A 15,314-nucleotide genomic window follows, 5' to 3' on the forward strand; every position below is an offset into this window, starting at 1 on the left:
ATTTGCTAAAAAAATCTAATTTGGGGTATTGTGTGTAGATTGATGAGGGGGGAAAAAACGATATAATCCATTTTAGAATAAGGGTGTAATGTAACATAATGTGGAAAAAGTCAAGAGGTCTGATTCCTTTTCCGAAGGCACTGTATATATTACACACAGTGCCTTCAGAAAGTATTCAGACCTCTTGACACACATAAAACACACACACACACACACACACACACACACACACACGTGTATATACAGTGCCAGTCAAACGTTTGGACACACCTACTCATTCAAGGGGTTTATTTTTACTATTTACTATGAAATAACAGAAGGAATCATGTAGTGTCTAAAAAAAATGGTTAAACAAATCAAAATATATTTTCTTTTTGAGATTCTTAAAAGTAGCCACCCTTTGCCTTGATGTCAACTTTGCAAGAAACACGAGCAATGGACATTAGACCCGGAGGAAATCTGTCCTTTGGTCTGATGAGTCCAAATGTGAGATTTTTTTTCCAACCGCCGTGTCCTTGTGAGATGCAGAGTAGGTGAACAGATGATCACTGCATGTGTAGTTCCCACAATGAAGCATGGAGGAGGAAGTTTGATGCCAGGGAGGTGCTTTCTGGTGACTCAAGGCACACTTAACCAGAATTTAAGGCACACGTAACCAGCATGGCTTCTATAGCGATACGCCATCCCATCTGGTTTGCGCTTAGAGGGACTAGCATTTGTTTTTCAACAGGACAATGACCCAACACACCTCCAGGCTGTGTTAGGGCTAATTGACCAAGAAGGAGAGTGATGGAGTGCTGCATTAGATTACCTGGCCTTCACAATCACCCAACCTCAGCGGCAGGTAGCCTAGTGGTTAGAGTGTTGGACTAGTAATCAAAAGTTTGCAAGATTGAATCCCCGAGCTGACAAGGTAAAAATCTGTAATTCTGCCCCTGAACAAGACAGTTAACCCAATGTTCCTAGGCCATCATTGAAAATATGAATTTGTTCTTAACTGACTTGCCTAGTTAAATAAAGGAAAAATACAACAACAAAAATCTATTGAGGTGGTTTGGGATGAGTTGGACTGCAGAGTGAAGGAAAAGCAGCCATCAAGTGCTCAGCATATGTGGGAACTCCTTCAAGACCATCGGAAAAGCATTCCAAGTGAAGCTTGTTGAGAGAATGCCCAGAGTGCGCAAAGAGTAGCTACTTTAAAGAATCTAAAATATATGTTGATTTGTTTAACACCTTTTTGGGTACTACATGACTCCATATGTATTATTTCATAGTGTTGATGTCTTCAATATTATTCTACAATGTAGAAAATAGTAAAAAATAAACAAGAACCCTTGAATGAGTAGGTTTGTCCAAACTTTTGATTAGTACTGTATTTGGAATATTAATCACTGAACAAAAATATAAACACAACATCTAAAGTGTTGGTCAAATGTTACATGAGCAGAAATAAAATATCCCAGAAATTGTCCATATGCACAAGAAGCTCATTTCCCTTAAATTCTGTGCACACATTTGATTACATCCCTGTTAGTGAGCTATTCTCCTTTGCCAAGATAATTCATCCACCTGACAGGTGTGGCATATCAAAAAGCTGATTAAACAGGCCACTCAAAAACACAATGCCACAGATATCTCAAGTTTTCAGGGAGCATGCAATATGCATGCTGACTACAGGAATGTCCACCAGAGCTGTTGTCAGAGAATTGCATGTTAATTGCTCGACAATAAGCCGCCTCCAACGTTGTTTTAGAGAATTTGGCAGTACGTCCAACCGGGCTCACAACCGCAGACCCCGTGTAACCAAGCCAGGCAAGGGCCTCCACATCCTTCTTCTTCACCTGCGGGATGGTGTGAGACCAGCCACCATTCTTTGGTTTGCACAACCTAAAGAATTTCTGCACAAACTCTCAGAAACCATCTTAGAGAAGCTCATCTGAATGCTTGTCGTCCTCATCAGGGTCTTGACCAATTGCTGTTCAGCGTCGTAACCCACTTCAGTGGGCAAATTCTCACCAGCGATGGTCACTGGCACAGCGTGTATAGCTGTTTGCTGTGAACAGTGACCCATAGTGGTGGTGGGTTTTGATATGGGCAGGCATAAGCTACGGACAAATAACACAAAAATAACACATTTTATCATTTCCAATTTGAATGCACAGAGATACCGTGACGAGGTCCTGAGGGCCATTGGCGTGCCATTCATCCGCCGCCATCACCTCATGTTTCAGCATGATAATGCATGGCCCATTGTCGCAAGGATCTATACACAAGTCCTGAAAGCTGAAAATATGCCAGTTTTCCCATGACCTGCATACGCACCAGACATGTCACCCATTGAGCATATTTGGAATGATCTGGACGTGTATAACATTGTGATGTAGTGATACAGCCATTGAAGAGGTGTGGGAGAACATTCCAAAGGCCACAATCAACAGCCTGATCAACTCTATGTGAAGGAGATGTGTCGCAAATGGTGGTCACACCAGATACGGACTGCTTTTTTTTATTAACGCCCCTACTTAAAAAAAAGTTATCTGTGACCAACAGATGATTATCTGCATTCCCAGTCATGTGAAATCCATAGATTAGGGCCTAATGAATTAATTTCAATTGACTGATTTCCTTGTAGGAACTGTAACTCAGTGGTCTTTGACATTTTTGCATGTTGCGTTCATAATTTTGTTCAGTGTATACAGCATATAAAGAGAGAGGGAAAAGACACAGACAGACCAAGCCTGCTTTTTGTCTCACCTTTGCTGTGGTGGCTCTTATGATTGTCCAGCAGAGGTAGCATGATGGCATTGTTGTGGAGGCTGGAGGGCGAGCGCACGGCTGTGGTGTACATGAGGGGCAATGACTGTACCACTACAGGGATACGATGCAGGTGGTGGGCCTCCATCTTTCCCCCTACTCCTCCTCCTATGCCCTGTACCCCTCCCAGGTTCAAGGGGCTGGAGGGTGGCGGAGGCACAGGGTGCAGGATGTGCAAAAACTGCTGCTGATGATGATGATGATGATGACCCTGGACACCGGCTCCAGGGGCCACCAGGGGCCCGGGTGTGAGCACAGATGAGGCAGATGTGATGACAGACGGAGAGGAGGATGATGATGATAAAGAAGAAATGGAGGACGGAGAGAAAGCGGAAGTGACAGGAGAAGCGGTGGAGGTGATTGATGGGGGGGAGGGGCGTGGTTTGTTGATTGACAGGTCGACAGGCTCGGTCTGCGTCTGGAAATGGGGGTCATGGGAGAGCAGGTCCTCAGGAGGTTCAGATTTCACTTTGCTCAGGAGGAGGGGGACAGCGTCCATCGTGGGGTAGCGGTGTACTTTGGGGGACTAGAGAAGAGAGGAGAGACACAAATCAGATCAATGATTCAACATCTATATTAGTCATGTGATGTTCGTGGCTTTGGTATGCATACCATAAAACTCTGCCAAGAGACACACGTTTGATCTTTGGGGGATTGAAACCTGTCCAAACATCCATGTTCTCTATGATATACATATAATTATTTGGATTTCTATATGCAGCAATACACTGCCTTCAGAAAGTATTCATCCCCATTGACATATTCCACATTTTGTTGTGTTTAGGAATGCACATTTCAGTAAATTTTGCTCCCGACGAACCAACCCTCATTAACCGGTCAACAAATGGTTAAATCTTTTCCAAACACTAAAATGAAGTGGACAACAGAAAATACTATTAGAGATCTGTATATAATGACGCAATGCTTATTCTGCAGGCAGGAGGCAAGCTTAGTCCCAAAACATGCCCATAGAAATGTATTGAGCTTATTTTGGACAGATTTTGGTGAGAGTGAAACCTCTCGCTTTGCCTATTCCTCTCTGATACTATGCATGCACCGGACATTTTTCATGAAGCGCTTAATGGAAACCTGCAACAATAGCAAGCCTATCGTCTTACAGTTCAAAAGTTAACAGCCTATTATTGAACATGCTACTCCTGTTATGAAGCAGCTAATAAAACGTAATTTTCAAACATTTGCTGAAATGCAATTCGCGGAAAACACCATTATAAACCCCATTTCTGGACCCCTACAAATCAGCCGGGCTAGACAATCTGGACCCTCTCTTTCTAAAAATATCTGCAGAAATTGTCTCAACCCCTATTACTAGCTTGTTGAACCTCTCTTTCGTATCGTCTGAGATCCCCAAAGATTGGAAAGATGCTGCGGTCATCCCCCTTTTCAAGGGGGAGACACTCTAGACCCAAACTGCTACAGACCTATATCTATCCTACCCTGACTTTCTAAGGTCTTCGAAAGCCAAGTTAATTAACAGATTACAAAATTAAATCTAGAATCGGCTTCCTATTTTGCAACAAAGCATCCTTCACTCATGCTGCCAAACACACCCTCGTAAAACTGATCATCCTACCGATCCTCGACTTCGACGATGTAATTTACAAAACAGCCTCCAACACTCTACTCAACAAATTCGATGCAGTCTATCACAGGGCTATCCGTTTTGTCACCAAGGCCTATATACTACCCACCACTGCGACCTGTACACTGTCATTGGCTGGCCCTCGCTTCATACTCGTTGCCAAACCCACTGGCTCCAGGTCATCTACAAGTCTCTGCTAGGTAAAGCCCCGCCTTATCTCAGCTCACTGGTCACCATAGCAGAACCCACCCGTAGCATGCAGATATATCTCTGGTCACCCCCAAAGCCAATTCTTCCTTTGGCCGCCTCTCCTTCCAGTTCTCTGCTGCCAATGACTGGAAGGAAATCCAAAAATCACTGAAGCTGGAGACTCATCTCCTTCACTAGCTTTAAGTACCAGCTGTCACAGCAGCTCACAGATGACTGGACCTGTACATAAGCTCATCTAATTACCTCATCCCTATACTGTATTTATTTATTTATCTTGCTCCTTTGCACCCCAGTATCTCTACTTGCACATTCATATTCTGCACATCTACCATTCCTGTGTTAAATTGCTATTTTGTAATTACTTCACCATGGCATATTTATTGCCTTCCCTCACTTATCCTACCTCATTTGCACACACTGTACATATACTTTTTCTACTGTATTATTGACTGTATGCTTGTTTATGTGTAACTCTGTGTTGTTGTTTTTGTCACACTGCTTTGCTCTATCTTGGTCAGGTCGCAGTTGTAAATGAGAACATGTTCTCAACTGGTCTACCTGCTAAATAAAGGTGATTTTTTATTTATTTTTAATATAGAAAAATAAAAAATATCACAAAGTATGTGGACACCTGCTCATTGAACATCTCAATTTAAACTAATGGGCATTAATGTGTGACCCATTTCAGAAAACTAGACGTATGTCATGGGTCACTACTTCACAGGAGAAGTTTGAATGTAAACTTTTTTTAAAGTTGGTCAGTGTGTGTAGGTAATCCTGTCCAACGCTGCTTTTTTATGAATCGCGTAGTAAAACTGCACAAATGTTGCTCTCCAGTAGAGGACCGAGTTTTGAAATCAGTAGAATTCGAGTACAATAGCTAAGGAGATGGAGAAAACATCTGTCTCCGGATTACATCTTCAAACTAACGTCAACCATGGCATCCGTAACAGGAGACGCGTGCATCTATGGTGTATAGGATAAGATAGTCTAGCTAGCTACATTTTCAAACATGACACGTTTCTAATTTTAAGAGAAAGTGGTTTTATTTCAAATGAATGTGTACTGTTAGCTAGCTAACGTTAGCTGGTTGGCTCGCTTGCTAACGTTACGTGTGTGATCGTATTATTTGTATATCAGAGCCATTTGCTTGTCTAGCTATAGCCTAATGTTAGCTGGCTAATATTGATCCTGGTTGGTTAGCTACCTGCAGATTCATGCAGGGTATTAACATGAGTTGGGATAATGGTTCATTGTGAAGCCGGGTCCAATATGTCTTAACAAAAGACTCCACTATGCAAGTAACCATTTAGGGTGTGTTCGTAAATTCAATCTGGCCATCTACTCCGATTTCAGAGCACTCTTGCCCGAGTGTGCCGGAGCGCAGAACAATGGATGAACTTATGAATGCTCAACACCCGTTGACATTGGCCAGTGTCAGTAAAAAAATTAAATAAATTGTTGCTAGCAGCACAGTTACAGTCACCAATGCCCTGGATAGCATGAAAACTGCCTAACCAGCTCTGCTAGGTTGAGTAAAATGGTCAGAGTTTGGGTGGGGGCTAAAGCTTAAGTGTGTGTGAATGATGCTGAATGGGTGTAGACAAAGAAGAGCTCTCCAGTAGGTACCAAAAAAATTCAAAAAGCCCTTTTCTCAAAGTGATGTTACAAGTTGATCAACTTTCAAAGCAGAATTACTTTCCTTTTGTTCCTCAAATGCAACGTTATGATATACTATTGTGTAACTCTCCGTCTCTGCTTTTATCCAAAGTAAAAAAGATGTTTAATTTCAGATCTTTATACATAAGCCCGAATCAAGGCGGTCGGTCACATATGGAGTTGGTCCCCCCTTTCCTGCTATAACAGGTTTCACTCTTCTGGGCTTTCCCATAGATGTTGGGACATTGCTTTGGGGTTTGCTCCATTCAGCGACAAGAGCATTAGTGAGGTCAGGCAGTGATGTTGGGCGATTAGGCCAGACAAACTTCTCCAAACTGTTGCCACAAAGTTGTACACACAGAATCGTCTATAATGTCATTGTATGCTGTAGCGTTCAAATTTCCCTTCACCAGAACTAAGGGACCTTGCCCGAACCATGAAAAAGAGCCCCTGACAACTATTCCTCCTCCACCAAACTTAGTTTGCACTATGTATTCGGGCAGGTAGTGTTCTCCTGGGAAACCGAGTGGATTATTGACTGAAGCGCGCCAGCTAAACTGAGTTTTTATGGATATAATGAAGGCCATTATTGAACAAAAGGACCATTTGTAATGTAACTGGGACCTTTTGGAGTGCCAGCAGAAGAAGATCTTCAAACGTAAGGCATACATTATATCGCCATTTCTGACTTTCGTGTCGCAACTCCCTGGACGCTAGCATCCCACAGATCCGCAATTAACATAGTAATATCCTCTGGCTCACGGAAGCCGTCAACTCCCCAAATTATTAATTTGCCGTAAATATGATGTCATAGACAGAGATATCTCTTCTCTTTCTTTACTGGCATTTGTTACTTTCTCTCACTGCCCTGGCTCTTATCATCTCTTATTGTGATTTTCTCTCATTCTCTCTTCTGGACCCTCTTTCCCCTGACTATTTCAAACTATTTCCGACTATTCTCTCCCCCTCTTTCTCCACCTTTCCCTCTCACCTAGCGTTTGTCTCTCTCCCTCCTGGTTTCTATACCTCCCACAGCAAAACAGCTCCTATCATATCTCTCCTAAAGCTCCTTTTGGGATGGTGGAAAAAATAACATATGGGCCCAATATATATATATAGGCCAATGCTGGTGGTTCAGTGTGTCCCTCCACCCACCCCATACTTAACACATCCCAGGCCTCTAAGACCCGCTGTTCTGTTGGTCCAGAAACCTAGTGGTTAGAGCATTGGGCCAGTAACCAAAAGTTTGCTGGATCGAATCCCCGAGCTGACAAGGTAAAAATATGTTGTTCTGCCCCTGAGCAAGGCAGTTAACCCACAGTTCCCCGGGCACCAAAGACGTGGATGTCGATTTAAGGCAGCCTCCCGCACCTCTCTGATTCAGAGAAGTTGGGTTAAATGCAGAAGACACATTTCAGTTGAAGGCATTCAGATGTACAACTGACCCCTTTCCCTTAAGCATTCATAGAACCTTTATAACAGCTATATAACGCATAACATTCGTCATTTAAAGTTATCAATAATTGTGATCAACGGCAAATTAAAATTACCTCAAATTAGGCTTTGTGTGGATAGCATAGTCGTATAGAAGTATACTTGGCTACACTGTATAATAACTTTAATGAACAAGCTATTATAAATGCTATTTTATTGTGTTCATAATTAATCCATTTGTTCCCAAATTTTTCCTGGACATGCCACTATGCAAATCTCATGCCATTAGTAACCTTAACATGTAATCCCTATTACTTTTTAAAAAATATAAAAGATTATGTAGAAAAGTATGTTTAATTTACAGTCACAATTGTGACCGGTGAACATACAGTGCTCTGCCTATAATAAAATTAACAAACATTCCTATTCCTCAGCCCTAATATCTATATGCACACATACACATGTAAACCCAATTACCCCGATGCCCTAAACCTAACACCCACACCCTAATATGGATCAAATCAAGTACCAGTGCACTCGTATCCTAACATTAAATGCCCTATTCCTTTGCCAATAGACCTCCTCCAAGTTCCTTGCCTATCTCAGTCCTGATTTCCTTAGGCCTGTATCCCTCAAGTCACCAACAGTAACCTGTTTCCAGCTATTCGCTGCACACCCCAACCCTGTTAAATGCATATCTTAGTCCTGTGATCTCTGACCTGTATACATGAATACTTTCATAGATAAACTCATAGCACAGTAGTATAACACGTGTGCCCCAGACCCATTCATTTTTTCCTACCACAAACTTGCCAGAAAGGATTTTAATTGGCAATATACATCCATCTAGGACCCATTACCTGTATGAGTCGTGTGCACCCATACTCCCCATTACTCATATCAACCAGGTTAATCCATGACCACTCATATAAAACAGGTGCCCAGTGCCCAAGCCTCAAAATTGATACAATATTGATACAAAATAAAAAATAAAATAGTATCCACCCCCTTGGCATTTTTCCTATTTTGTTGCCTTACAACCTGGATTTAAAATAGATTTTTGGGGTGTTTGTATCATTTGATTTGCACAACATGCCTACAACTTTGAAGATGCAAGATATTTTTTTTTATTGTGAAACAAACAAGAAAAAATGAGCGTGCATAACTATTCACCCCCAAAGTCAATACTTTGCAGCAATTACAGCTGCAAGTCTCATGGAGTATTTCTATAAGCTTTGCACATCTAGCCACTGGGATTTTTGCCCATTCTTCAAGGCAAAACAGCTCCAGCTCCTTCAAGTTCAAGTTACATTTCTTTGAATTTTTTTAAACAAGTAATTTTTTTCATTTCACTTCACCAATTGCCATTCCAAGACATTTCAATGTTTCCTCTTAACTTCTTAAGGTATCGAGGGCAGCATTTTCACTTTTGGATAAATAGCGTGCCCAATTTCAACTTCCTGCTACTCATGCCAAGCATATAAGATATGCATATTATTAGTAGATTTGGATAGAAAACACCCTGAAGTATTGGCAAACAATGTTTCTTAGGAACTTGTTTTCAGTTCCTACCACTTCCACTGGATGTCACCAGTCTTTGGAATTTGGTTGAGGTTATTCATTTGTGCAATGAAGAAGTAGGCCATCTAGGAACTGGGTAACACTGTTGAGAGTTGGCCAAGACATGAAAAGTAGCGTTAGTTTCCTCTCGTCCTCTATTGAAAACAGATTGACCCGCATTCAATTTGATCGATTATTAATGTTTAAAAATACCTAAAGTTGTATTACTAAATTATTTTTTAAATATTTTGGCAAAGTTTATGGGCAACTTTTAAAATATTTTGTAGTGAAGTTGCGCATTTTGGAAGCTGTTTTTTTCTGGATCAAACGCGTCAAATAAATTGACATTTTGGATATATATGGACGGAATTAATCAAACAAAAGGACCAATTATGATGTTTATGGGACATATTGGAGTGCCAACAAAAGAAGCTCGTCAAAGTTTTGTGTAGCGCCTGCAGGTTTGAAACATGCTACCCTCTTTGTTTACTGTTGTGCTATCATCAGATAATAGCTTCTTATGCTTTCGCCGAAAAGCCTTTTAAAAATCTGACATGTTGGCTGGATTCACAACGAGTGTAGCTTCAATTGAGTATCTTTTATGTGTGTTTTAATGAAAGTGTGATTTTTATATAATGTTTTTGAATTTGTCGCGATGTATTTTCCTCCGTCCCAGTCTCAAATCTCTGGAAGACTGAAACAGGATTCCCCACAAGACTTTCCCTGTATTTAGAACCATCAATCATTCCTTCAATTCTGAACAGTTTCCCAGTCATTGCCAAAGAAAAACAGCACACTGCTGTGGGGATATCACCACCATGTTTCACTGTGGGGATGGTGTTCTCAGGGTGATAAAAGATTTGGGGTTTGCATCAGACATGGTGTATTACTTGATGGCCAAAAAGCTTAATATTAGTCTCATTTGACCAGAGTACTTTCTTCCATATGTTTGAGGAGTCTCCCACATGCCTGTTGACGAGCACCAAACATGTTTGCTTATTTTTTTCTTTAAGCAATGGCTTTTTTCTGGCCACTCTTCCATAAAGCCCAGCTCTGTGGAGTGTATGGCTTAAAGTGGTCCTATGGAAAGATACTCCATCTCTGCTGTGGATCTTTGCAGCTCCTTCAGGGTTATCTTTGGTCTCTTTGTTGCCTCTCTGATTAATGAATTAGTTATATAAATTAGTTATTTTCCTCATTTCACTTCACCAACTTGTCCATTACATGAAATCCAAAAATAAAATACATTTATGTTACAGCTGGTAATGCAACAAAATAAGAAAAACACGAAGGGGGATGAATACTTTTGCAAGGCATTGTAAACATTTTGTTTTGTAGATATGTACAGTAGTGGTGTAATAATGTTAATGTTATATGATGCACTGTTTTTTCTTTAGTTTTTTTAATGTAATGTTTGTGCTTTAACATACAAAGTACAACATTTATTTTTTTCTCATTTTTGTGACCGATTTGGATTAAGTGGGTTAATTAATTACCTTTATTATAATTCATATAATTAGTTGTGCATTAATGCATATTCATGACAGTTATGATTAAACTTGTATTGTATACTTAAATACAGTACTTAAATATAGTGTTACTGTAGTGTGTAAGTAGTAGCTTGTCTGTAGCTTGTCTGTGCAACATACACACCAACCAGAGTCCTATATAGTATACACAACAACAGAGCCAGTCTCTCTGGTAGCTAATTGTATCGTGTTCCAGTCAGGAGTCTCTGGCTGGGACTCAGCGAATTCATCAGGGGGAGAGGGAACTGCTGGACACGCTCCACTAATCATGAAGTAACAGATCATTAAGTCTGAGGGAAGAGTTGCGCTGCACTTCTTCGACTACCTGTAATGTTATGGATCTATAGTGAATTACTGTTGGGAGGGGAGGGGGGTAATGTTTTTAATCCAGACTAAGTACAATAATTTTCAGCCCGACAGGAAATGTTACAACCTAGTAAATCAGCAGCAGAGAGGGGCTTCTCCACGTGAAACTCAGCTTGGGGTCAGACAACAACCCTCCCCCTAGCCATGAGATACACTGACCTCTCAACTCTGGCAGGGGTCAGCTGGGGGTCAGGAGTGTAAGGTCAGAGTTCAACTGTTCAGGGCCAGATGACTACACTTACTGGTGTATTACCATAACGTCTACCAAGCATTTCAGAAAGGAATGTGTACATCCATGGGTATAGGGAGCATGACAGTTTAACTTCGATAACCAGTTGTAAACAATGCATTACATCACGTACTGAGATCGATGCATCAATTCATATCAGGAAGTTCTCAACCTTGCGTGAATCATGACATGATCATGACATGACATTGCCTACACCACAAGAAAAAGTCGATAGATTGGAATTTCCAATTAACAGAGGGAGTTCACTATGATTATAGTTGACAAATTATCTTACTCTATGAATATGATTACTCAGATAACAGAAAGATATCTGCAGGTCAAACATGAGTTAAACTGATGACTGTGGAACATTAGGCTCACCTTTCTCTTCCTTGATAGAATAAATAATACAGGTGTATCTAATACAGCCATCAGGGTAGGGGTCAATTCCTTTTTTAATTCAGTCAATACAGAAAGTAAACAGAAATTCCAATTAAATTCCAATTTTCCTCATTGCCTCCTATGTAGTGTAGGGAGTAACGAGTTAAAAGTAACGTGTTACACAATCAGATAACTTTTCATGAGTAATTAGTAATATAACACATTACTTTTTAAAACTGGGTAATATATAGTTACTTTGTCAAGTCTCTACCTGGCGCCTGTTTCCATGATCCAATCTCGACTTGTCTCCTCATTTAGTTGTCGAGTGAGCAGAGAAAGGCTGTTTGGAGAAATGTCATGACAGCTGCTGTTCATAAAAATGTACAGAGTGCGCACCACTGATCTTTGACATTGAACACTTCTGTGGTAGCGAAGCCAATAGAGGACTTCACCATCTAGTAACAAGTTGTTGACCTCTATACACCTCTATGGGTCCGTGCACGTGCGGTATAACCAGAACTGGTGGTACGAGAGAAGGCTTGGCACGCCTGTATTTAGGGAGTTTCTCAAGAACTTCTCTGCAGATCCTCTCAAGCTCTGACAGGTTGGATGGGGAGTGTCGCAGAGCAGCTATTTTCAGGTCTCTCCAGAGATGTTCGATCAGGTTCAAGTCCAGGCTTCTTGCTGGGCCACTCAAGGACATTCAGAGACTTGTCCCGAAGCCACTACTGCATTGTCTTGGCTCTGTGCTTAGGGTCATTGTCCAGTTGGAAAGTGAACCTTCGCCACAGTGTAAGATCCTGAGTGCTCCAGAGTAGGTTTTTATCAAGGATCTCTCTGTACTTTGCTCTGTTCATCTTTCCCTCAATATTGACTAGTCTCCCAGTTCCACAGCATGATGCTGCCACCACCATGCATAACTGTAGGGATGGTGCCAGTTTTCCTCCAGACTTAATGCCTTTTCATTCAGGCCAAGAGTTCATTCTTGGTTTCATCAGACCAGAGAATCTTGTTTCCCATGCTCTGATGGTCTTCAGGTGCATTTTAGCAAATTCCCAGTGGCTCTTCCTGTGCCTTTTACTAAGGAGTGGCTTACATCTGGCCACTCTACTATAAAGGCCTGTTTGGTGGAGTGATGCAGAGATGGTTGTCCTTCTGAAAGGTTTTCCCATCTTTACAGAGGAACTCTCACCTCCCTGACCAAGGCCCTTGTCCCCTGATTGCTCAGTTTGGCCGGACGGCAAGCTCTAGGAAGAGTCTTGGTGGTTCGAAACGTCTCCCATTTAAGAATGATGGAGGCCACTGTGTTCTTGAGGACCTTCAATGCTGCAGAAATGTTTTGGTATGCTTCCCCAGATCTGTGCCTCGACACAATCCTGTTTCGGAGCTCTACGGACATTTCCTTCAAGCTCATGGCTTGGCTTTTGCTCTGACATCCACTGTCAACTGTGGGAAAATATATAGACAGGTGTGTGCCTTTCCAAAGCATATCCAGTCAATTGAATTTACCACAGGTGGACTCCAATCAAGTTGTAGAAACAATGGAAACAGGATGCACTTGAGCTAAATTTCGAGTCTCATAACAAAGGGTCTGAATAATTATGTAAATAAGGTATATGTTTTTAATTTTTAATACATTTGCAAACACCTGTTTCCACTTTGTCATTATGGGGTATTGTGTGTAAGCTGATGAGGGAATTTTTTAAAATCCTTTTTTGAATAAGACTGAAATTTCACAAAATCGATACACTGCTAAAAAAATAAAGGGAACACTTAAACAACACAATGTAACTCCAAGTCAATCACACTTCTGTGAAATCAAACTGTCCACTTAGGAAGCAACACTGATTGACAATAAATTTCCCATGCTGTTGTGCAAATGGAATAGACAACAGGTGGAAATTATAGGCAATTAGCAAGACACCCCCAATAAAGGAGTGATTCTGCAGGTGGTGACCACAGACCGCTTCTCAGTTCCTATGCTTCCTGGCTGATGTTTTGGTCACTTTTGAATGCTGGCGGTGCTTTCACTCTAGTGGTAGCATGACGGAGTCCACAACCCACACAAGTGGCTCGCTCAGGTAGTGCAGCTCATCCAGGATGGCACATCAATGCGAGCTGTGGCAAGAAGGTTTGCTGTGTCTGTCAGCGTAGTGTCCAGAGCATGGAGGCGCTACCAGGAGACAGGCCAGTACATCAGGAGACATGGAGGAGGCCGTAGGAGGGCAACAACCCAGCAGCAGGACCGCTACCTCCGCCTTTGTGCAAGGAGGAGCAGGAGGAGCACTGCCAGAGCCCTGCAAAATGACCTCCAGCAGGCCACAAATGTGCATGTGTCTGCTCAAATGGTCAGAAACAGACTCCATGAGGGTGGTATGAGAGCCCGATGTCCACAGGTGGGGGTTGTGCTTACAGCCCAACACTGTGCAGGACGTTTGGCATTTGCCAGAGAACACCAACATTGGCAAATTTGCCACTGGCGCCCTTGTGCTCTTCACAGATGAAAGCAGGTTCACGCTGACAGACGTGACAGAGTCTGGAGACACTGTGGAGAACGTTCTGCTGCCTGCAACATCCTCCAGCATGACCGGTTTGGCGGTGGGTCAGTCATGGTGTGGGGTGGCATTTCTTTGGGAGGGGGGACGCACAGCCCTCCATGTGCTCGCCAGAGGAAGCCTGACTGCCATTAGGTACCGAGATGAGATCCTCAGACCCCTTGTGAGACCATATGCTGGTGCGGTTGGCCCTGGGTTCCTCCTAATGCAAGACAATTCTAGACCACATGTGGCTGGAGTGTGTCAGCAGTTCCTGCAAGAGGAGGGAATTGATGCTATGGACTGGCCCGCCCGTTCCGCAGACCTGAATCCAATTGAGCACATCTGGGACATCAGGTCTCACTCCATCCACCAATTGCTCATTCATTGCACCACAGATAGTCCGGGAGTTGGCGGATGCTTTAGTCCAGGTCTGGGAGGAGATCCCTCAGGAGACCATCCGCCACCTCATCAGGAGCATGCCCAGGCATTGTAGGGAGGTTATACAGGCACGTGGAGGCCACACACAATACTGAGCCTCATTTTGAATTGTTTTAACCTTTTATAACTAGGGGGCAGTATTTTCATATTTTGTCACGACAAGATGCTCGACTATGCATATAATTGACAGCCTTGGATAGAAAACACTCTGACGTTTCCAAAACCGCAAAGATATTGTCTATGAGTGCAACAGAACTGATGTTACAGGCGAAACCCAGATAAAAATCCAAACAGGAAGTGCCGCATTTTTTGAAACCGCCTCATGCCAATGACTCCTTATATGGCTGTGAATGAGCTACGAATGAGTTTACGTTTTCTACGTATTCCCCAAGGTGTCTACAGCATTGTGACGTCTTTATACGCATTTATGTTGAAGGATAGCCGTAAGGGACCACATTTAGCAAGTGGTCACATGATGGCTCCGGCAGAAAATCTTGTATAAAGTACACAAGTAGCCATTTTTCCAATCGCTTCTTATGAGAAACCAATTGTCCCGA

General features: G+C 42.2%; 1 protein-coding gene across 1 annotated transcript in view; it reads right to left on the reverse strand.

Moving 5' to 3' along the window:
• LOC112234600 (Krueppel-like factor 12) overlaps positions 1–15,314 on the reverse strand; it is a 139,611-nt gene that overhangs the window by 56,215 nt on the left and 68,082 nt on the right. Inside the window, exon 3 of the mRNA XM_024402806.2 lies at positions 2,755–3,340. Within this exon, the coding sequence (XP_024258574.1) occupies positions 2,755–3,340 (586 nt within the window). The remainder of the gene's footprint in view (positions 1–2,754; positions 3,341–15,314) is intronic.

Source organism: Oncorhynchus tshawytscha, linkage group LG03 (assembly GCF_018296145.1).
Source record: "Oncorhynchus tshawytscha isolate Ot180627B linkage group LG03, Otsh_v2.0, whole genome shotgun sequence".
NCBI classification, from domain to species: domain Eukaryota; kingdom Metazoa; phylum Chordata; class Actinopteri; order Salmoniformes; family Salmonidae; genus Oncorhynchus; species Oncorhynchus tshawytscha.